The sequence below is a fragment of the Rana temporaria genome, chromosome 5, assembly GCF_905171775.1.
Source record: "Rana temporaria chromosome 5, aRanTem1.1, whole genome shotgun sequence".
Taxonomy (NCBI): Eukaryota; Metazoa; Chordata; class Amphibia; order Anura; family Ranidae; genus Rana; species Rana temporaria.
Window position 1 is genome coordinate 234753261 of NC_053493.1, and position 25056 is coordinate 234778316.

Consider the following 25056-nt stretch of genomic DNA (forward strand, 5'->3'; position numbering starts at 1 on the left):
TATTTGGGTATAACTATGTCTGACTTCCCACAGTCATATATTGTGGATAATATACTACCATTACTTTCTAGATTCCAAAATCAAAGTAAAACCTAGAATAAGATAAAGTGGGGGTTGGTGCTGTTCCTAGTGAAATAATGTAATACTACAAGTAAACGTACATATAAAAAAGCAAATAATGACTAATCTCAAAAGTGCAAGAGTGCATAAATGCTAAACACACAAAAATGAGCTTCGAGATATACTGTATGCAAATAATAGATACAGTAAAGTAGTGGTATCATAGTGCAAAGTGCATACATAAATAACTAATAGCCTGGGTATACGCTGTGTACAAAAATAAGCTGTGCAAACTTGCAAGATAAATGTGCAAAATCAGCAAATTAACTTCCTGTGCAAAGTGCAGACAAACTAAAATCAAAACTTCTGTCGGCTGCAATTCTACTATATAAAGTCCAATCCAGTCCAAAGTGTGCAAAATGCAATCAAACTGTGAACAGACAGCGATGGATTATTTTCTTCTCTGTGCAAATAAGCATTCCAATGTGCAAATAACAAAAGGTGCTGGACAGATACAAATCTCTTCTTCGTGCAAGAACACAAACTAGTGGAAGTGGCCTCTTACCGTGCGGTAATGAGACAACCGCATGTATATATATACTTAAAATGGCTGTTTCTCCCTTGTGTTCTTGGACCAATATGGGTCTGTACTTGTCTTTGTCTCTCAGTGGAAGCAAGGAGGATATTAAAAGAAAGGGGGTTCCGGATATTGTAGTATGGTTTAAATCAGTAGGTAATTTATTATTAAAAAGTCGAGGGTACTCACATAACATAAAAACAATAATTAACTTCTCTCCTACGAGCGGCGAGCTTGTCAGCCTACGTCAGTCTAAATGCCTTTCCAACCCTACGCGTGGCGTCACTAACACATGACTTCATCCCCTAATGAAGTCACGTGTTAGTGACGCCACGTGTAGGGATCTCAATAGGGTCTCAATAGGATTATTATTTTTGAAAAACATACATACTCTCTAAGGAATTCCATGAGTAAGTTTGATACTACCTGGTCAAGGTGACTTCAATCCATGACCAAGGTATCATGTAAACTAATAGGTACTATATATTTTGTAATATTGGATGCTGTTTATTTTCTGTCTTCTTTTTTCTTTTATATATACTCCAAGAGCAGGGTGGGGGGTGGGGTGGTTTGGGGTCCATTTTTTTTCTTGAGTTGTGATTTTGTCTGTATAATTTGTTTGTATTGTCTCAATGTTGTTTGCATATAAAAATAAAAAAAGGATCTTATTTTAAAAAAAAGACTAAGATCTAAAATATCATTGCTGAAAAAGAAGAATAAAGGATCATGGCAAAATCAAAGACCTATAGGGGAAACATATTGATGATACTCCTATATATTTGTTTACAATGCTTTCTTGTGTACATTTAAAAATTAGCTTTGGCAGACTTCACCAAGGTAGACTTGCAAAATATAGAAGAGACTACAAGATTGAATACCGTTCAACAAATACCTGTCTGAAATTTGCTAAAAATTTACCTTTTTAACCTTTAGTGATAAAAAAATAGCAACATAAATGAGTAAACTGTCACTGATGCCTCGTACACACGATCGTTTTTCCCGACGAGAAAACTGCCATGTTTGCTTTTGGTCTGGAAAACCAGCCGTGTGTATGCTCCATAGCAGTTTTCGCGACAGGAAAACTGCAAGCTAAAAATGAGAACTATTTTTTCCCACCACGATTCTCTGTGTTTTTTTGCTCAGCAGTTTTCCTATGGGAAACACTGCAGTGGAGCATCTTGTGTGTGAGGCATAAGAGGTGTTTTCACAAAGCTATCTTTATGACTTTTGGCTCTAAATATGTATTTTTATATTAGTAACAGGCAGTGCACTATATTGATGGATATGTGGGGGAGGAGCTTACAGAGTACCTGCTTAAGAACTGAAATTTGATCATTAAAAATTAAAGCATAAGTTCATCTTTCAACAAAAAATAATAAATGCACATATTTTTGCAAGTAAAAAAAAAAAAAAATCAGGTGGAACATGGAACATATTCCCAAAGGTGAACTTATCCTTTAAGAACCTTGGGATGCTCAGAAGAAGAGAAATTGATATGTTTAATTATTTAATATGTTGTACTTTTGCATGCTACTGTAACAGCTCTGGTGAACGGGAGTGAATCACAACTGCGGTTAGCAAGGATTTCAATGCACTTCTCTATGTGAGAATTCAGTACTAGGCCCAGGCATCACTCCAATCAGACAACAGGAGTTTGGGGGGGTCACTACATCATCTCTCTCACATGCGTCCAACCCCTAGCGTTAAAACATTACAATTAAGATCAACGAGCACAACTGCATTAAAGGTTCCAATGCACCTCTTTTATGTAAGTAATTATCAGTACGGGACCCCAGGCATCACTCCACTCAGAGAACAGGAGTTTGGGGGTTCTCTACTTCATATCACTTTTTACATAAAGGAATGCATTGGGCTACTAAATGAGCAGGTATGAAATACCTTTGGGCTTTAGCAGAGAAAACTTTAGGCGAACATGTTCAGTACTTTCGGGCGAAGCCCGTATACAAGTAACAACGTATGTCAGGCACGTAGCGTATGAGAATACCGTATGCAATAGCAGTTTACTTTAGAGAGACAACTTTAGCGTAATTGAATTAAAAGTGTATGTCCCTTTAAGGTATTCCTCAGCAGTCAGCTGAAAACACACCAAATAATCCCAAGCAGCAGGATAGCATTAAATAAGCCAATTTTAAAGGGTCACTAAAGGAAAAAACATTTTTTGCTGAAATGACTGTTTACAGGGTATAGAGACATAGGGCCAGATTCACATACAATGGCGCATCTTTCTACCGGCGTAGCGCATCTCAGATACACTACGCCGCCGTAACTCAGAGAGGCAAGTACAGTATTCACAAAGCACTTGTGCCTAACTTTGCACCGGTCTAACTTAATTTCCTTGGCGTAAGTGGAAGTGGGTGTGACCTTATGCAAATGATGTTCTGAACGTGGTGCAGTGATTTACGCCCGCGTATCATGAACGGAGCATGCTCAGTACGTTCGTTCCCTTCTGAGCATGCTCACAACTATGCCGGCCCAACTTACAGAGATACGCCGGCCCAACTTACGCCCAGCTGATGCAAAAGTACATCCAGTTTTATTTCCCCCCCCAGGGAAGGTACTTGGCTGCTCCCGTTCCCCACAGGCAGAGGAGGAAAAAAAACTTTAACACCCAGGAGATATCAGCCCTCATAACAGCTATGGAGACTTATGACCAGGGTCGCCATCAGGGGGGTACAGGCAGTACATCTGTAAGGGGCCTGGAGGTCCCCAGGGGCCCGGATGGGAACCCCCCCTTTTTTTTTTTATAAAAAAAATATATTTTTTTAATATATTTTTATTTATATTTTTTTGATGGACAAGAAGGCCTGGCTTGCAGTCTCTGCTCTAATTCATTTCAAAGGTGTTCTATCGAGTTGAGATCAGGACTCTGTGCAGGCCAGTCAAGTTCCTCCACCCCAAACTTGCTCATCCATGTCTTTATGGACCTTGCTTTGTGCACTGGTGAGCAGTCATGTTGGAACAGGAAGGGGCCGTCCCCCAAACTGTTCCCACAAAGTTGGGAGCATGAAATTGTCCAAAATGTCTTGGTATGCTGATGCCTTCAGAGTTCCTTTCAATGGAACTAAGGGGCCAAGTCCAACCCCTGAAAACAACCCCACACCATAACCCCCCTTTCATAAAATGATTTGGACTAGTCCACAAAGCAAGGACCATAAAGACATAAATGAGTGAGTTTGGGGTGGAGGAACTGGACTGGCCTACACAGAGTCCTGACCTCAACACCTTTGGGATGAATTAGAGCAGAGACTGTGAGCCGGGCCTTCTTGTCCAACATCAGTGCCTGACCTCACAAATACACTTCTGGAAGAATGGTCAAACATTCCCATAGACACCCTCCTAAATCTTGTGGACGGCCTTCCCAGAAGAGTTGAAGCTTTTTTAGCTGCAAAGGGTGAGCCAACCCAATATTGAACCCTACAGGCTAAAGGATCGCACACATGATCGAATATTCCGATGGACGTGTTTTGTCGTATAATCAAACCGTCTGTACGCTCCATCGGACAAAAGAGCAGAAAAACTACGTAGTTTCGTGAATGTTGGCTGAAAAAGTTCTGCCGTCTGTATGCAGAACAAGTTCACGGCCAGTGCCTTTCGGACAAAAATATATATATAATTATTATTATCATTATAATTATTATTATTATTATTATTAAAGGGCCCAGAGGTCCCGGATGGAAAGCCCCCTTTATTTGGTAATTTATTTTTATAAAAATAAGGGGGTTCCCATCCGGGCCCTCTCCAGCTGACTTGAGCAAGTCTGGTGCAAAGTTACCCCTGCTTTATGAGGGGTAACTTTGCGCCGGAATTTCCAGTTACGCGCACCGGGAGTAGCCTGCGCCGGCCAAACTTACTTTTCTTAATTCGGCGTATCTCCCTCATTTGCATATTTAAAACAAAAAACCCATGGGCGCGCCAGATCCGTCCAGCGTAAATATGCGCCCACGCCGCACCGGCGTAGAAAAGTTACGCCGGTAGGAAGAAGTCTATTTTGAGGCGTATCTGTGGGTATGGTGTATAGATACGCCGGTGCACATTTAGACTTACGCCGCGCATCTCGAGATACGCCGGCGTAAGTGCTACATGAATCTGGCCCATAAAAGCTAACTGATTCCTTTTAAAAATTATTAAAAATAGATAGAAAACAATCATATAATATACCTGCAGTTTCACTTTCGTTTTTAAACTGGTTTCATGTTTCTGTGAAGTAAATAGACCCACAGAGCAAAAACAAACAAATCCAGGGCAGTGTTTTGTTTTTAAAATGAATCTGATTGGTTCTGAGGAGTTTTAGACACACAGCTTGGACCACAGTGAAAAGCTGCCATGATATTTTTCATAAGGAGCCAGACAAGCAGGAAGTGTGGAGATCACAGCAGAATTACAGCAACTTCAAAGCAAAAATGAACAATGAGGACATGAAACCAGGACTGCAGTAAGGTAAAGGAAGCTATTTAGCTAAAAAAAAAATTCCTTTAGTGATCCTTTAAATACAGCACTTGTAAAGGCTATCTCTGAAGCAGGTAATTGTAATAGTACTTATCCGGTTGCAGAGGATCAGCGTTGTAGTATCATAGCAGCAAGGGTTTCTTTAGTGCAGGGTCTCCTGGTGAGCTTGGGGTGTCTGTAGCAACTCCTGCAAGGTTGGCAGCGCAGCTCCAGGTGTGGGATATGTCCCAGGTTAGGGATGGATAGTGCCTGTAGGTTGCCTATAGCTAGGCTAGGTGAGAGGCAGGTGCCCAGCAATCAGCGGTAATCTGCGGCGCACTTCCGCATTCCACGGTGGAATGCACGTGGCGCTGGGCGACAACGTCATCGCGCGGGCGCTGTATGCGTTCCAGCGTGGAACGCATTACGGCGCCGAGAGCGCCTGTTACAGCTACAGGTTTGCATTAAAGGAAATGTATAGACTGCCATTCTCCTTCTGAAAATACCAGTTGCCTGGCTGTCCTTGGATTCAATACTTTCTGGGTCACACACCTAAAACAAACACAAAAAATGTAAAAAAGAAAATCACTACAATCTGGACTGCAGCAATTAGTCAGTGCAAAATGTCAAAGGTGAATGCTACCAGGGCAGTCTTAATTGCATCATGGGCCCCTGGACAAAGTAATGCTCTGGGGCCCCTACAATGGAGACAGTGCAGGTAAACAGACGTCAAGTTGGTAAGAGCCAGCACTCTGACCCCTCTACACCCCAGATATCCCCCCCAGCACACTGACCCCTCTACACACTAGATATCCCCCCAGTACTCTGACTTGTATTGTGACCAAACTACATCCCTGATACCCCCTACACTGTGGCCTCTCTGTTTCTCTGATACCTCTAGCACTATAGCCACCCAAGCTACCCCAAGCATTGCTACCCCTATACACCTCAGATACCCCCTCAGCATTGTTTTCCCCCATACACCCTTACTATCCCCCAGCACCATTATTCCAGACATGTATTAGCCCCCTTTTCAGTGGATGCATACAGTGCATGTAAACTTTTGGCTCTGTGCCCACCTCCAGCACTGCACTCACCTATACCAATCAAGCAGGCAGAAGGAGGGGCGGAGGAGGGAGCATCCCTCTGGGCATTCCAAGTCTTTCAGTGCAAACACTGCTGGACAGCTGAACTCACCTTGACACCATCCACATTGCCACTTCTGCAGGTGGGCTCTCAGTGCTGCTGACTCAGCAGCTCCCACTCCAGCTCCTATCCCACAGCCTTCGAGTCCCGAGCATTCAAGTTGCATGGAGCGGGGATAGAGCATCACTGGCGCTCCGCCCCCCCTCCTTGCTGGTTGTGAAATAATAGGTATTGTTCTGCACAGCACGGGGCACCACTGCCAGCCTGCCTCCCCTCTGTATCCATCACTCTAATTTTCGGGCGGTGTGGGATCAAGGACAAGCTGCTTTGGGAAAAGTGCAGGGGCCCCCCATGCAGCTGGGGCACCTGGGCAGTGCCCAGGTGTGCCCTCTCATTAAGAAAGCCCTGAATGCTACTACTGTTTAGTAAACAAAAAAAGTTGCTGCAGCCCAGAGCGCAATGATTCTTTTTACTAATTTGTGGAAGTGAAATAAGCCAGACCAGCACTCTGATCAGACTGATGCACAGATTTTGCAGAGGAGCTTGTGATGAGCCACTCACCTTGAGTGATAGGAGGTCAGTAATATCAGCTAATGATTTCTAGTAGGTTTAACCCTCACAACTTTGTATTTTGGAAGTTAGGAAGCATCTCTATCTAAATGTTCCCAAAAAAAAGGGTCCCCTGGTAAGAAGAGTGTACTTGCTTACCTCTCCAGCTACCAATGCCCCATAATGCTGCTGTAAAGAGGAGAAACATCTGCCTAAAGACTCCTTAGCATTCAACACTTCCAAGTGTGTTGGATTTCTGGTCCCCTGTTGCCCTCCATGGTTTCTCTCACCACCTCCTGTGTCTCTATAGGACACAGCAGACTGAACCACTAAATGCAGCAGGGAACCAAGAAATTCAAAACTCTCAGAAGTGTTGGATTCAAAAGTGTCTTCACTTCAATTCTGTGTTGCCGTTAGAGGAAGAGGCAAGTGTTTACAATCTTCTTTCTAGGAAACCTCTTTTTTGGCAAATTTAAAAGTAACAGCACACCTGTGCTTTGAAAATGGTTGCATATTTAAGGCTACATACCATGAATCATAAGGTACATACTCAATACTCATACCTGCAGCATTTCTGTTAACCCCTCCTAGCACCACTGGAAACCCAAACCCTACCCAGCATCCATGGTAAAAGACGAGAAGGCATACCTCCTTCTCCACCATGCAGAACTTATAGCCCTAGAATCAACAAGCAAGAACTCTGTAACATGGTAGTGGCTGGGAGGGGTCTGGGGGGGGGGGGGAGAGATTATGCCTGTGCAAGTACTAACCGTCAAAGATTTTTGCTTAGTATCTCCTTCAAACCCAGTGGCACTTTGATAGACTTTACAGAAACACTATAAGTATGGCTATGAATTTTATGGTTAGAGTGAATTTAATATTATAATTGTGATACTAAAACAAGCTGTCTTATAAACTACTATTATAGTTCTGAAAAATGTAATACATAAAATGAGCAAGGGCACAACTCTACCTTTGTACAACGTTTGATATTGCAAGACATAGGGGTGAAATATTGAGCTTTGCAAATAGTATTTTTCAATTCGCTTGTTCCCTTGTGAATGTATACACCAAGGCCATTCCTACCATTTATCATACTTGTAAAGTTCCTTGGCCTTTTAGAAATAATGTTTACTGACTGTGTACATGCAGTGCCTATGAATTCCATATGTAAACAAAACATTTTTTTCAAGTTGCAGAGGGAAGTATACTTCAGAAAAAGGGAAGAAGACAGACAAATTAAATTCACAAAGATGGTAAGTACTGGGACAACATCAATTGTATCTAGAATGCAAAGCTGGGAGAGAGTAGAGTTGTTAGGTTTCCATTTTTTCTGTTTACCATATTTGCCGGTGTATAAGGCGACCAGGCGTATAAGACGACCCCCTAATTTTAATTTTTTTTTAATGATTTTTTGCCTGTACTCACCGTATAAGATGACCCCCCTTCCGAGGCTTCATATTTCTTCCTTATGGAGCCATATTCTTCTTCCTTCTTGCTGGAGCTAATCACTACGAGCGATGTATTCTATTAATGAATACAAAGCCTGCTATGATTGGCAGAGGCTGTAACATCATCAGCACACGCCTCTCTGACTCTCAAAGCCAATCCGAGCAGGCTACTGTATGTAGCCTGCTCGGATTAGCAGAGGTTGTTACTCCAATCCGAGCAGGCTCTGTATTCATCTGAATACATCGCTCACTGGGATTGGCTAAGCGGAATATACTGTATGTAGCCGAAGCTACATACAGTATTACCGCACATCCTGCAGGCATCCGAGCAGCTGACTCGGCGTATAAGACGACCCCTGCTTTTTGGACAGTTTTTTTTACGTGTAAAAGGTTGTCTTATACGCCAGCAAATACAGTAATTCAAATATTTTTTTAAATTTACCTTGTTCCAATATCCAGCCAGCTCCCGTAGTCTTTAACCAAGAAGAAAAAATGCTGAAAAAGAGAACAAACAAAACATTAGGATTTAAAAGACATAATAAGAGGCTGATTTACTAAAGGAATTCGGAATGTTCACTCAAAAAGCAGTAAAGATTCACTTTAATATTAAAAAGGGGGGATAGGGTTGGGACTTTGAATGATGCATATGATAGACACTACCACAGGCCTCCATCCCTGTAAATGTATAAAAAAGGGGGGAGAGTTGGGACTTTGAATGAGATGCGTTTTTAGCAGTATGCGATTAAATATATATATGGAATATAATTTTTTTTTCCATAATAGCCAGGCTCAAATTTGCCAACCAAAAAAGCACTAAACCAAATTGATCTGTCTAACTGTATGTAATTAAAAACAGAGGTTTAGTTGCATGTATTTGCAAATACCTGTTTAAGCTGCAGGCCAAACGTCAAGGCACTCCGTGTACTGCAGTCCTAGCTATGATTTTAAAGCCTCCTAATAAGGAGCACAGGTGTGCTCATCAATAGATAGGGGCCAGGTAGTAACCTAAACCCGCCCTACCTATAGTTGGTCTGGCAAAAAAGAGCACTGGAATAACAAAAGAAATACAGGAGTGGAACCAAAACATGCCTACCAAACCAAAATACCACCAGACTAGGTGCGGACCACATCAAATTGGGTCAGCTAGTCAAAAAATTACAATGCATAAGTTAACTGTTGGTGGTAGATCGGTGGAGGCACTCTATTCCACTCCTGAAAACGCATGGAGTTTAGGTTACCACCTGCCCCCTATCTATTGATTAGCATGCCTGTGCTCCTTATTAGGAGGCTTTAAAATCATAGCTGATTAATTACATACAGTTCGACAGATCAATTTGGTTTAGTGCTTTTTTGGTTGGCAACTTTGAGCCTGGCTATTATGGAAAAAAAATTATATTCCATATAACGGTATATATTTAATCGCATACTGCTAAAAACACATCTCATGCAAAGTCCCAACTCTCCCCCCTTTTTTATAGATTCACTTTAATTATCCACACATGTGAAAAGAAAATTCCAGTTTATTTAATCTCTGCAGAAGACTGTATAATTGAAGTGAATCCTATTCTTATAGAACATTCTCAGCTCCATTAGTAAATCAGACTTAAAGTCCTTCCTTCCATCATCTATTTTTTTTAATCGTGTTAGGCCCAAACAGAATACAGAATCTGGTGTTTATAGTTGACATTTATTGTTGTTTTTGGATCTACCGGTATCTCAAAAAAACTAATATCCATTTTTTTAAAAATCATGTTAAACTCTGATGTCAGTAAACATTGGCAGGCTTCCACAATAAAAAATACTGTATTTAATGCTGGTGTCAACAAAAGCTTCCAAATCAACAGGATTTTTGGAATGATCAAGTTTTTCTTTTAGGTGCCATACTAGAATCACTTGAATAAGTATTCACATGTGCATAGAACAAAGTAGTCATTAGCGACAGATTGGGCAAAACTGTCTATTTGATTATCCGTTAAATGTCAAGTCAATTGGCTAAATAAAAACAAAAAGAAGAAGAGGGTATATGGAGTATGCATAATTCACCTGTTGAGCCCACTTCACTGGTTAAGTGCTGTCATTGTAACAAAAAGCATACAGACAAAAAAGGAAACCCTATACCAGGGAATTTCAGCTCCATGCAGGGTAAAAAGCAGTCACTTGCATGATAAGCGTGGTTTCAAACTCATTAAAAAACATTATTTATTCACATCGAAAAGCAGTACAAAATTGAAAAATGACCACTATTGTTTAAAAATGCCCCCAGTGCCTTGATCACTACAATGTAAAGCCCCATGTACATGGGACGCTGCTAAACGTTCAGAGGCAGTTGTACATAGTCTCGTTTATTGCTGTTTTTGAGCAGTTGCGTTTACCAGCATTTCTTTGAAAGCAAAAAAATAGGTACAGACGTGGAAGATTGCCATGTTTCAGACACAAGCGCGACTAAACACGGCTAAACGCGGTAACCCATGTTTAGCAGCGTTTCGTTTTTAGGTGTATTTTGTTTTTGGCCATTTAAAAAAAATCTTATTTTTTTTAAACGCTGCTAAACGCAAACGCTGCAAAACGCGGCATGTAAACGCGGCAAAATGGACGTTTTAAATGTGGGTTACTATCTGTCAAGTTTAATCATTTAGGAGCAGTTGTAAAAGCGTCCCGTGTACATGGAGCCTAACACATAAGCCTCGTACACACGGCCGAGGAACTCGACGTGCCAAACACATCGAGTTCCTCGGCCAGTTCAGCACTGAAGCCGCCGAGGAGCTCGGCGGGACGAGTTCTCCCATAGAACAACGAGGAAATAGAGAACATGTTCTCTATTTCCTCGCCGAGCTCCTCGTCGGCTTCCTCGGCCGAAAGTGTACACACGGTCAGTTTCCTCGGCAGAATTCAGCCAGAAACTCGGTCGGAAGCTGAATTCTGCCGAGGAAACTGGTCGTGTGTACGAGGCCATATAGTGCATGACAAACAAAATGAAACAATGTACACAAATAAATCAATAAAAACGTCTGGACTTCAAATAACATGCACAGCAGTTTAATCATGCAAACAATATGTCTGTCCAAGTGCAATTACCTAGATTGACCAAGGTTAGTAAACATGAACTGCTGTGCGTTCACCCCTAGGATGTTCGAGCAAAAATTTATTCAGCACAATTCTATGGTTGGTAGTAATTAGTGTGTAGGTTGCCACTTCCCATAAATGTACCACTCAAAGGGTTCACCGAGATGTAAACTACCGGTATATTGCTTAATTTCTGGACCACAAGTTCCATAATTGCCTATAACCAGGTGGTAATACCAGTGGAATAGCGTGGGTTGTCAGCACCCGGGGCAAGACAAGTAATTTGCACCCCCTTACTTGCAGACTTTTAGCACTCCCCGAGTCCCTTCCCTTCCTACAACAGTAATGACCTACCCGATTCCTACACTGACCACTACACTAACCTAACCGATTCCTATACTGACCACTACACTGACCTACCCGATTCCTATACTGACCACTACACTACACTGACCACACCACTACACTACACTGACCACTACACTACCCACTACACTATCCTGACCACTACACTGTCCACTACACTACCCTGACCACTACACTACACTGACCACTACACTACCCTGACTACTACACTACACTACCCTGACCACTACACTACACTGACCACTACACTACCCTGATCACGATAATTGCACTTAAGGTCTTGGGACTACATACCTGTTGTGGTAACAATGCAAGTTCATTTTCTGTTTGATGTTTGCTACAACTTATATACAATGGAAAATGCAACAGGAGGTTGTAAAAAAAAGGAACGGTGGGCAGGAACACTTAGGACTCCCTAGTGGACAGGAAATAAGATAGGAATTATGGTATGGAGCTCTTACAGTTGAAGTATCCAAGATATGAGCAGCCAGGGCCTGGCCCAGCATACTATTTGAATATATGATCCATATAAATATTTAGAAAAACTAATCATTAAAAATAACTGATCAAAAAAACTGTTTACAAAAATAACATTGATGAAATTGTAAAATGTGTCAGAGTCTAAGGTGTCCTTTTATGAAAGTGCGGTAAAATACCGCTATTCAGTTCTCAGGCATTCTCAGTGCCTGTTTATGAAGCTTTGTAGATCGGTTCTCATGTTGAGATGAGGAGCGATCTACAAATGGCAGGAACTCCTGAGAAGGGCTTCTCTCACTGAAATCTCGCGTGATGTAGCGGGATTACAGTATGAGGAAATGAAAAATACAAAAGTTGAACACGAATCAGCACACATTATACACCACATATTAATAAAATAATAAAGGTACATTCCCAAACAATATACATTAACCTAATTATTAAAAAACATTGTTTTTATCAATATTCAAAGCTCATACATGTGCCTATTTAAATGTGAATGGTGTATAGTAAATTAATGGAATCCCACATATGTAATAAAGCTATATATAAAATATATATGGTTTACAGAATACTCTTAAATATACGACGGCGCGCATTCGGACTTACGACGGCGTATCTACTGATACGCCGTCGTAAGTCTTACTGAATCCGGCTAACTGTGTTCTCCTGGTAGAGACGGCTCCCACCCCCCACACAGGGAGAATACAATAGCTGTGTTGATGGGGGCCTGGCTCAAGACACAAGTCAAACTGAAGACAGGGTCTGGTGGAAGCTATGAGCGACAAACACTGCACCTGCCTCAACCAAGTGTGCCAGTGAAAGCCCCCCCCCCCCCCAAAAGAAATACCAGCTGCAATTTACTATTTGATTACAAAACCTAGGGGAGGGGCATGCATATTTTGAATTTAAACCTTTGACTGCCAAAGAGTTGGAGGAGCAATTCTAGGTCATCATTTGCAGTTAGCTCTAAACTAATAAGGGTTTTTAATGCATCGCCTATGACAATTTTGTTGTTTGCCACTTTGTAGGTGTCAATGCAATCCTGAGGCTTCACATACCTGTATTTGGTTTCTATTTACTGATAAAGTCTCATCTTCTATGTTTTGCATAAAAAATTTGATTCAATTGTGCACTTTTTAATTTTCCAAGTCCTCTGCTTTCAGAAAATATATTGTTTTGGAAGTTTTCAGATCAAAATGGCTTTTTTTCACCACGTATGTAAGGCCCCTCAACAAGCCAAATCCCATGAATTTTCAAGGCCCCTGTTCACATATGAGCATTTTGTCGCCTGAAGCAAAAAAACCTGTTGCTCAAAAAAAATGAGCTTCTTTTTGGCAGAATACAAGCGTTTCTGGCCCAATAGACTTCAATAGAAATGCCTGAAAACGCGTGACATGAGCGTTTTACAAACATTTTGTCATGCGATTTCTGCTTAAACAGCAGCTCTTCATCCCTAATTTACTCCCCCTCCCCCTAGTGTTTTCTATTGGCTAAACACAACTGCCTGAAGCTGCAAAACACTTGTAAAATGCTTCTAATACACTTACAAAAAGCTCAAAAATTCTCATATAACAACAACGCCTGAAAGTTGTTTTGCTCAGCTGTGAACAGAACCTAAACAATTAAAACTGGTCCATTGGTAAAAGATTATCCTTCAGGAAGGTGATACATGAAACCAGTCAGATTCTTTGATAATTTTTTTTAGTACATGAAAATGAAGTAACCTGGTTTTTATTGACAACTTCACTTTTGCTTCATTTCTCTTTACTATATTTTTTATAAAAAATTTACTATTAGAACAAACAATAGACAATACACAGCATTTTGAATACAAGTTTACATACATTTCATACATTAGTCCCAGAGATTTCTGAAAACATTGAAACATTATGAACCCTAACCTGCTCTTCCCCCAAGCTGACTTTATATATATTTTTCATTTCTAACTCACTATTTACCACTTGTGCTAGTTTTTTTTCCTCCCAAAATGTAAATGAATGGTGCCAGTGTTACACGTATTGGGGGAAAAAAAACCCTGAGAATTTAAACACAAGTGACATGCAAAAAATAAATACTGTATACACAGTGTGGAAAACTGAAAACCAGTATTTTGCAATGTGGTTTTCTGGAAAATGAATGATTAGATATACACACACTGAGTGTTTGAATTTCTCCTTAGTAGAAGAATCTAATAATAAGTCATCAGGTTTGGCCAGCTGCACCTAATCCCATACATCCTGTTTACAGTGTTTTTTGAATCCAGGCTCAGCTCGACTCAGGTATCTTAAGTTTTATATGTCTAGCACTGTGTGTCTGTAGGCTCAAAAGTCCCATTTACTAAATGGTAAGCAATAAACCTTTTTGGACATTCCATACTAATTGTGAAAACATGCTCTACTGAATAAATGTATCTTGTAAATATTAAGAAAATAATCTATTGATATATGTTCTACATGGCAAGTTTTGTTTACATGTACTAGAAAAAATTTGATCTTTCCTTTAGAGCCGATTCACACTGGGGCGGCACGACTTCGGGGGTGACTCGGCAAGGCGTCCTGAAGACAACTTCAGAGGCGACTTGCAAAATGACTTCTGTATAGAAGTCAATGCAAGTCGCCCCCAAAGTCGTACAAGAACCTTTTTCTAAGTTGGAGCGACTTGTCGGAGCGACTTGCGTCGCTCCTATTAGAACGGTTCTATTGAATAGAATGGGACGAGACTCGTCAGGCGGCTGAGTCGCCTGACGAGTCGCCCCAGTGTGAACCGACTCTTAACAGGATAAATAAACTGGTATTTATATTAAACGTTGTATAAGTGCCAGTTCACACTACAGCGACATGAAAGTCGGCACGACTTTGCAAGGCAACTTCGAGTCGCCTCCAGGACAGGCAACTTTGCCAGTGGCCAACCAAACAATAATCAGCTCTGTGGGAGGGAGGGGTTTGCCTGAGAAAACTATTTTCTCTTCCTGTAAAGTTGCTTCAGTTAAGACAGAGATCCGACGTTGGAGGCAACTTCCATTGAAATGAATGTAGTAAAGTAGTACAGGAACCTTTTCTGAAGTCGGAGCGACTTAAGTAGTATGCATTAAGACGGCTCTCATTCACTTTAATGTAATTTCTCATGTCACGTGACTTGGGGCGACATAAGTTGGATCCCAAGTCGCGGTAGTGTGAATGGCCACTAAGGGCTCATTTACACCAAAATGCAGTGAAGTAAATACACATTCTGTGTGTGCGTCCTGCACCACCTCCAAAACACACAAGGTGTCCGATCTGCTGTGGGTGTCAATGTATTCCTAATGCCATTCCAAATGCAGATTGCAAATACAGTGCATTTGCCTGCCCCATATCTCATGGTAATATGGTACCATGTGATCCGGGTGCAGTGTGTTTTTAAAAGTGATGCATGCATTACTTTTGGTGCAATCCAGTGCAAATTCGGCCCATTCAAATGAATGGGCTGAAAATCTGACCACACAGATTCAAGTGTAAACCGGCCCTATGGTGAGTATTTTCAGTATATAAATAAAACATCACTGCGCTTGATTTTTTGTAACAAAGGACAGCCGCTAGCATAAATTGTGGGTAACAATCATCAAAATATTCATAAGAGAATGCAGTGCTAAAAAAAGTCCATTCAGAAATAAAGTCCACAATTCCCAGGGAGCACCTAAGGTGTGCAATGGAGATAGATCTGCAGGTGAAATGACAATCCTCCACCAACACCACAACAAACCAGGCCACTTACCCTTAGGGGTGGACCACTGAATTTTAGGCGGTCTAGTAGTGAACAAACATCAGCCTTGTTCCTGTTCACCATAGACTGCACAAAACGATTCAAATCCTGTTGTCCCCTCTGAGAGCATCTCTGCGCAGGTTAGATGTGCCAGAATGAGAACAAAGACCGCCTCATAGTGCAATATGTAAAATCACTTTTAATTTATACATTTGAATTATGCTCACACATTAGCAGTAATATACAAGCATGTCATGTACAATTCTTTGGTAGTTTCCAGCCAGCAAGGCCGTGATCCACGTGTGAAGGTGACGTCAACTATTCAGGCTCCAACTGACGCGTTTCACCATACCAGATGTCATCAGGGGCACATAAATGCTTTTACATATTACACTATGAGGTGGTCTTTGTTCTCATTCTGGCACAACTTGTGGAGAGACGCTCTATGAGGGGACATGAATAATTTTGTGCCGTCTATGGTGAACAGGAGCAAGGCTGGTGTTTGTTCGCTACTAGACCACCTATAATTTAGTGGTTCACCCTTATGGGTAAGAGGCCCGGTTTGCTGGTGGATTGTCATTCTGAGTATTTTCAATATGTATAAACGTTTTTTACCACTTTTTTTATAAGACTTAAAGTGGTTGTTAACTCTCACACACCACTTTTACCTACAGGTAAGCCTATACTAAGTTGTTTAGGAGATATTCACTGTATCAATGTGTGCCAACATCATCGGCACCCTGAAAAAATGGCTCGTATCTGCGCAAGTGCCGTCATTGTGGCTCTGGCCAATCCCAGCGTTGGAGCCCACAATACCTGAAAATAACTCCGGGAGACATGCCACCGAACCATAACAGTGTGCCAGGACCTCTGTGGGGGCTTCAATCTAAGGTAAGTATTTCATAATGAGCTAGTATGCTTTGCCCACTAGCTCATTATGCCTTTGTCTTGTAGGTTTTTTTTCATGGGTTTACAACAACTTTAAACTAGCATTCTTCCATGGGGTTGGCTAAAAAATATGAATCACAATTAAAAAAATTTATAAGTATGACTGGCTCTTCGACTAGTGGGTGGCCTCCCCCGATCAACAGAAGTTAATTATTTATTTAAGGGGGGAAATTGGGAATTCCTCCATTTAGCTCATTTGCATGGGGGAAGGAATAGTCTTTTTTATTTTTTCATTTTTCATTCATGAGCTAGCTACCTCACTTCCTCCAGTTGCACAACTGATAAAATAGGACTAGCCTGGATAGTTCAAAGCATCATTTTTATTATGCAGAATAATGAACCTAAATTATGTTTATCATTTGCAGACCATACATTAAAAAAAACTTTAACCCAGTTATATATTCTTTAAAAAAATAATCTGGTATAGTTTAAATATGGCTTTGATAAGTATCTTAATTTGCTTTGATACTGGATTTCTATAATCTCCTATGCATTAGCACTCAGATTGAAAGGAGGAATTAAGAAATTTGAGCCAAGACTACTCATATGCTTGGTGCTTTGATTCTAGAACTGCAAATATGCTTATAGCACGGGAGAGCAGATTGATAACCACCTTGTTGTGCTGCTCCTCATTTATTGTCCAGTAGGAAAGATGGTTGTTGAATCATGACAAAGCAATATTGTTTGAAATGTAACAAAACTTTTGTTTTATCTGTCACCAATCCAGCAGGACGTTATAAGGCCATGGCATACACTTTCATTTTATAATATCATTGTAATAACCATACAAACAATATTTATTTTTGACAATCCAGTATAAACAAATTCATGTTGTGAGTTCTGCCTGTCTGCTGGTTATCTTTTTCACAACATCCTGGATTGCCTACTTTCAATAGCTAAGGACTATATACCCCATGGTACATTCCTGTGCTTCCTGAAACTCCTCCTCTAAGCTCCTCTGTAGTTTAGAAGGCAGACACTATGAAATGTGTGACACAACAGTGCCTACCACAGAGCATAGTGAATACATGTCACAGAAGTAAATGTGTAGGGATCTTCATAAACTAAGTGTACAAACTTGAAGATATTTCATATTAACCACTTCCGGACCGCCCGCCCTCATTTTACATCACTACTTTGAAGAGGAATAATGTTGTTATGGTAGCAGCTAGCTACCATAACCCCAGTATCCTCTTCAAAAGCGGGCGGTCCGCTTTAACATAAAAGTGGTCTCTGCGGTGGATTTGCCACAAGATCACTTATCGTGGTGGGAGAGGGGCCCCCCTACGGCCGCTCTCAGGTGCCCGCTGCCGATTACCGGAGCCGTCAGAAGTGGCGGAGGCAGTCAGATCCTCTCCCTAGCCTGACATGGAGACGAGTGAGGGGAAGATGGCCCCCACCCGTCTCCATATCAATGTAGGGCGGAAGTGACATCAAAACGTCACTTCCTAGGAGTAGGCTATAATAATTATAATGCAATGTAGAAATTAATATATGATTTTACATGTTGACCATAGATGTGCTTTAAGAAGCCTGGAGGCCAGATGCCTAGCGGTCAGGCAGGAGATGCTAAATTCCGAAGTTGACAACAGAATTAAACATTTTTGGCAAGTAAAATGGTTCACATATGTGTATTCCAACTATGTATTTAGCCGTCTGCCTGAAGTTTAGTTTAGTTTTAATGCTTAAAGAGCACCATACCTTAAGAGGATTAGCGCCCTAATATCAGGGACATATATAATGTACACAAGTTCTAAACCTGACAGTATAACCAAATGAACAGTTGTGTATCTCGCCTTCTAAAGTAAATAATAACCCAGCAGCCCTTTTTAAGGAGTTATGTTTGCATTTTTCTCCAAGGACAATTTATTCCAAGAATCTTTATCTCTAGTCAAGGTATAAATATTATGTTTGATATATTCATGTGCAATTTTTCAAATAATTAATATGCAAATGTTTGCTTTGTAGTAGTTATTTTTCTGTGTTTGAAGAAAATGTAGATAATCTTGCCTTTAGATATTTGTCAGGTAGTTAACAGAGTGCCCCTACTGTAAGAAAATGCTCATTGATACTAGTGAAATAAATCCCTGATGGATGCCACGGGGCAATGGGTTTAAACTGTTTAAATGAACATTCTGCTCTAAATTATCATACTGCAAAAGCTGAAATCTTATCCACAGCATGCAGGGTTTTCATGCCCTATCAATTACCGAGTCGTAAAAGTCTCAAAGATAAGTAATTCTTCTTAAATGCGCCCTCTCCAGATTATGATTATGCTAATGCTGGTATTACCTTAGCTTGGTGTGTGAACGCAGCAGACATTACACCAGAAAAAAACAAATCTTGTAGAGGGGAAAAAGCAACCTTTAAAAAGCTGGAATTTTTTAAAGCATCACAGAAAATATGCATCTTCTGCCTAAGATAAGTGTGGATTATAATGAAAGATTCTATTAAAGGTATAAATCATAACTACATTAGGAGTTACTTAGAATTAAAATGCCTATATTTCAGTTTATTAGCCATTGTACTTTAGAGAAAATATAAAATATGTACACGATACAGAGGCAAAAAAAGGTTTGTGGATGTTTAAAGTGGCTGTAAACCCTTTACAACCACTTTTTTAAGGCTTACCTGTAGGTGCTTGAAATATCTCCTAAACCGCTGTAGTGTGCCGTGCCGCTCCGGCACGCATGCGCGGGAGTGACGTCATCGCGGCTCCAGCCAGAGCGCCGGAGCTGCGATACGCGGAAGTAACCCCCAGGCAAGATGTCGGCTGCCCGGGCGTTGGAAGAGGACGGCTGCGGGGGCTTCGATCGGAGGTGAGTATTACATAATGAGCTATTATGCCATGCATACTAGCTCATTATGCCTTTGCCTTGCAGATGCTGTTTTTTTTCCATACCTGGGTTTACTTCCTCTTTAAAGTGAACCTGTGTTTTAACCATGCTGGGCCCATTCCTTGTTCTGTGTGTGTTACCTTCCTTTTGCTTTCCTGTTACAACCTTTGCTGTTGGAGCAAATTGTCTCACTCCCCTTCCTCGACAAAACAGCACTGGGTGATTGGTAACTGGCTACTCAGATACCAGCGCATTACATGAGGAGTAGGGAAAAAGTCCTGTGCCTGCCCTGTGCAAGCTGTGATTACGATTGTGTTGAGGGTTAAAGGGTAAATTTACTTTTAGAGAAGACCTTCCATACATAGTACAATGCCGTAACAGTCCAAGAGCCTGCAAGCATTGTCCACATGACCACATTGACCACCAAGAATATCCTTGTTCTTTCAGGACGTCATTTTGGAAGAAGATAGCTGAGAAGAGATTTAAGCTGGACATACAGTAAATGAATCAAATTCAGCCAGTTCTGCAGGGATTAGTTTAATTTTGATCCATCTATTGCTTTTCCCCCATTCATCATTAGATTGATCAGTAGATCCACCCGTTGCAAAAAGGACTGTTGGTATATATTCGTTCAGTCAGTGTATGCAGCCAATCAGCTGCATAAAATCAGGAGTCTCACGGTCAAAGAATTATAGCAGGAATAATTCCTTCATCCACCTCAAATATGAGGATGGGTATATCCATTTTTTTTCTGCTCATCCAGCTAGCTGAGCAAAATAAATAAATAAATAAGACAAACTGTTCCATCTATGGTCAGTTTTATGCTGATCAATTACTGCTCACCATTGTAAATTCATAAATTAAATGAATAAAATTGAACAGCATCAGCATTGAAGATGAATAAGTCCAAAGCCGCATGTAAGTTCCATCCAACCGGTTATCTTGGTGCAATATATAGATCACACAAATCCGTGACTGATGAGTGCTCTAATACGATCAATAGTGCTTCCACACGTGATTCCAGTGCTCCCCCACCAGGGTCCCCACTCACCAGATGTCCCAACCCCTGCAGGGGTAGACAGCGTGTAGTATAAATTTTCCACTCTAGACTATCAAGACAGCATAGAGCATAAAGGAAAAGACAAGGGGGTTGATTTACTAAAGGCAAATAGACTATGCACTTTGCAAAGTGCAGTTGCACTCTGTAGGTGCAATTGCTCCAGTGCTTAGTAAATGAGCAGCAGCTCTGCTGACTTCCATCATCCAATCATGTGCAAGAAAAAAAACTTTTTTTCCTTGCATGTGATTAGGTATTCTTTGAAAACGGAAGCTTTACCTCATTTACTAAGCTCTGGAGCAACTACACTTGCAGAGTGCAACTGCACTTTGAAGTAGACAGTCTATTTGCCCTAAGTAAATCAACCCCATGGTCTCTTCTTCCAAAAAAAACTTTGATATAATTTTTTTGTTTATTTCTACTATAAACTCAGTACCACTGAATCTTACTTATTAGGTTCTCAGAATCTCTTTCAGCTGCAACAGTACCACAAATGATTTAAGAAGTATATAAAGCAAAATCTGGGTATCTATAGATCAGAAAGCCCAACTTTTGTTGTGTAAAATTTATTTTTAGGTATTCAGAGGAAACACATGCAGCAATTTATAGCAGCACACAATATAATACCAAAGGGTTTAGCCCCCTTTCACACTTGTACGACTTTAAAGTCGCACAATTTTACCGCGATTTCGCAGCCGCGATTTCAATGAATGCCTGTGTAAGTGGCATCAAAATCGGACCAAAGCAGTGCAAGGACTACTTTGAAGTCGGCACTACTTAAAGTCGTGCCAGTATGGATGGTAGTCATTGAAAATAATGGAGAATGACTTGTCATACGATTTTGCAGTCCAAAATCGTGAGACAAGTCGTATAAGTGTGAAAGGGGACTTATGAAAAATAGCAGTGTTTTCAGGAGGCACATTTTACATTTGGAAGTTGTAAATGCTATTGATGCAATATATTTTTATTACAGCATTTGACACTTTTCATCATAATAGCCTGATACAGAAGTCCCTAAAACAAATATCTAGGAAGATAATACTTGAGCAAAGATTTTGTTAAAAAGCCGAAAAAAAAGTAAACGAAAACAGGTTCAAAATGGGCTAGTGGTCGACCACAGAGTTTAGGGTTGTACCCATTTTTTTTTCAATCATTTTCATAATTTTGTTTATTTTTTATTTTACAATGACAATAAAGATTTTCTAACCGTCTGGAGGATGAAATGTATTATTTGTAAACTTCATAAGAAAAGCGACATATTACAGAAGCACCGTGATAAAATGGCAACATAAGCAGCTAAATAGCAAATAAAATGTGATATTAAAAAATATACGTTTAACCTAAGCAAAAAAAAACAACAGTAGCCCCTATGCTCATGACTAGAGCCGCAGGACTTGTAAATACTATTTAACAATAAGCCTGTTTAACAATCAGCATTGTGCTGCCACTTAAAGTGGTTGTAAACACCATCTTCATACATTTTTAAAGATATGCAATTTTTTACACTTTGTGACACCAAAGATGGCTAACTATTCCTCCCACTGACACCTATGATTGGTCACATACAAATCCAAATTACATTATCTCTGCTTTTGTTTTTAAATCCAAGCACCTGTCACAGCCCTGTGAATGTCTCCAGTCCATGGGCGCGTCGACGGGCCGGAGCTCGGGATGCGGAGTCTTGACATCCCTGACTCTCCTCTCACGTGTACACGTCCCCATAAATCACAATAGCATGGGTTAGCAGCATGCACAGCTTGGGAATTGTGTGCGTGTGTCACTCCCAATGTGCTCACGTGGACCAGTCAACGTGCGCATGTCAAAGCTACCCTACGCCAGGAATTTCCAATATATCAGAGCGCTGGGTAGCTTTGGCGAGGAACAACCAATCATAGGGGAGCCGGAAGAGGTAGGGGGAGTGATCTAAGTGAATGTGCTGTGCACGGGTGCAGGACACACGCCCCCTGTTCGTACATGATTATTACATTTTTTAGATCTGTTTTTTTTCCAGTATAGGAAAACAGGGAGGATTTTAAATGACTGGCTGCTCTTTGACTGGTCAGAGGGAAAGATGATTTATTTTGCTTTACAGTGTGAGGTACTCTGGTCAGTTTATTTTTGATTATTCGGGTTTACCACCACTTTAACAAAGAGAGACAGCTGAAAAAATAACATCTTTAAAGGTTTAAAAATTGGGGATAGAAAATGTAATGCTAATATAATATTTCCTCTGTAGCAATCACTTGCAAGGCCTAGAATACGAGGCTTCAGCTTTGGGCTATTTATTTTAAGGAAGACATGATTTTTTGGAAGATCCAAAGGCAGGAAGCTAAACTGATCAAATGGATGGAAAACATTTTGAATTTATTCCATTCTTCACTGTAAATATAATGATGAGTTTTGTTTACGATGAACCTAAAGACAGACAGTGGCATACCAATGGGGGGGGCGGTACAATGTGCAACCCACCGTGAGTGAAGGGGTGACAGTGGGGCTGGCTCAGGCAGCACAGCGGTGCTGTGACAGGGCAGGGAGATGCAAGCTGTGACATGATGCGGGGGTAGGAAGGGACAGAGCTGGGGGGGGGGGCTGTGTAACATGCAGGGGTCCAGAGCTGGGGGGAAGCTGTGTAACATGCAGGCATCCAGAGCTGTGGGGGGCTGTGTATAACATGTAGGGGTCCAGAGCTGTGGGGGGCTGTGTAACATGCAGGGGTCCGGAGCTGTGGGGCATGCTGTGTAACATGCAGGGGTCCAGACCTGGGGGATGCTGTGTAACATGCAGGGGTCCAGAGATGTGGTGGGCTGTGTAAAATGCAGGGGTCCAGAGCTGTGGGGAGGCTGTGCAACATGCAGGGGTCCAGAGTTGTGGTGGCTGTGTAACATGCAGGGGTCCAGAGCTGTGGGGCATGCTGTGTAACATGCAGGGGTCCAGACCTGGGGGATGCTGTGTAACATGCAGGGGTCCAGAGATGTGGTGGGCTGTGTAAAATGCAGGGGTCCAGAGCTGTGGGGGGCTGTGTAAAATACAGGAATCCAGAGCTGTGGGGGGGGGGAGGGCTGTGTAAGGCCTCGTACACGCGGTCGGTTTGGTCTGCTGAGAATGAACCGAAGTTCATTTTCATCGGACCAAACCAACCGTGTGTATAGGCTAGTGGTCTGGTTTCCTTCGGTCCAAAATTTCTAAACATGCTTCAAAACCGAACCGCTGGACCGATGGGCGGTTCAAAACCCGTGCATGCTCAGAATCAAGTCGACGCATGCTTGGAAGCATTGAACTTCGGTTTATTCAGCATGTCGTGTGTTTACGTCACCGCGTTCTGACCCGCTCGGATTTTGGACTGATGGTGTGTACACATATCAGGCCGTCAGGCCACTTCAGAGGTGAACCGCTGAAAACGAACAGACGGACCAGTCTCATCGGTTTGGTCCGACCGTGTGTACAAGACCTTACATGCAGGAGTCCAGATCTGTGGGGGTAGCTGTGTAACACGCAGGGGTCCAGAGCTGTGGGGGCTGTGTAACATGCAGGGGTCCAGAGCTGTGTGGCATGCTGTGTAACATGCAGGGGTCCAGACCTGGGGGATGCTGTGTAACATGCAGGGGTCCAGAGCTGTGGGGGGCCGTGTAAAATACAGGAATCCAGAGCTGGGGGGGGGGGGGGCTGTGTAACATGCTGGAGTCCAGATCTGTGGGGGGTAGCTGTGTAACATGCAGGGGTCCAGAGTTGTGGGGGCTGTGTAACATGCAGGGGTCCAGAGCTGTGTGTGGGTTGTGTAATGTGCAGGGGTTCAGAGCTGTGGGGGGCTGTGTAATGTGCAGGGGTCCAGAGCAGTGGGGGTGCTGTGCAACATGCAGGGGTCCAGAGCTGTGGGGGGGGCTGTGTAACATGCAGGGGTCCAGAGCTGTGGGGGGCTGTGTAACATGCAGGGGTCCAGAGCTGTGGGGGGCTGTGTAACATGCAGGGGTCCAGAGCTGTGGGGGGCTGTGTAACATGCAGGGGTCCAGAGCTGACCTTACATAAGCTTAACTTCCTTGCTTCCACCCAGCTAAACAAAGGGAAAGTGAGGGTATGTTGTTGTGGAGGGGGGGGGGCATTAAAACAAAGCACTGATTTCATGCTTCAGTCAGACAGCACTTCTGTCTTCTATACTACCAACCTGTGCTCCTCCAAAACTCCATGGACCTTTTTGAAGATCACCAAGATAAAGGCTGGAAAACTGTTGCAAAGTCTGACAAATTGCATTTTCTGCTGCAATAGGCAGATCCTATAGTCAGAATGATGTGGAGTAGGAGGTCTACAGAATGAATGCGTTGTAGGACAATTATAGGCCATCAA

General features: G+C 41.8%; 1 protein-coding gene across 2 annotated transcripts in view; it reads right to left on the reverse strand.

Annotated features, from left to right (window-relative positions):
• Positions 1-25056, reverse strand: part of PIGN (phosphatidylinositol glycan anchor biosynthesis class N) — a 453184-nt gene that overhangs the window by 19906 nt on the left and 408222 nt on the right. For both annotated transcript variants that reach the window (XM_040353586.1, XM_040353585.1), the window contains exon 28: positions 8672-8724. In XM_040353586.1, the coding sequence (XP_040209520.1) occupies positions 8672-8724 (53 nt within the window). The remainder of the gene's footprint in view (positions 1-8671; positions 8725-25056) is intronic.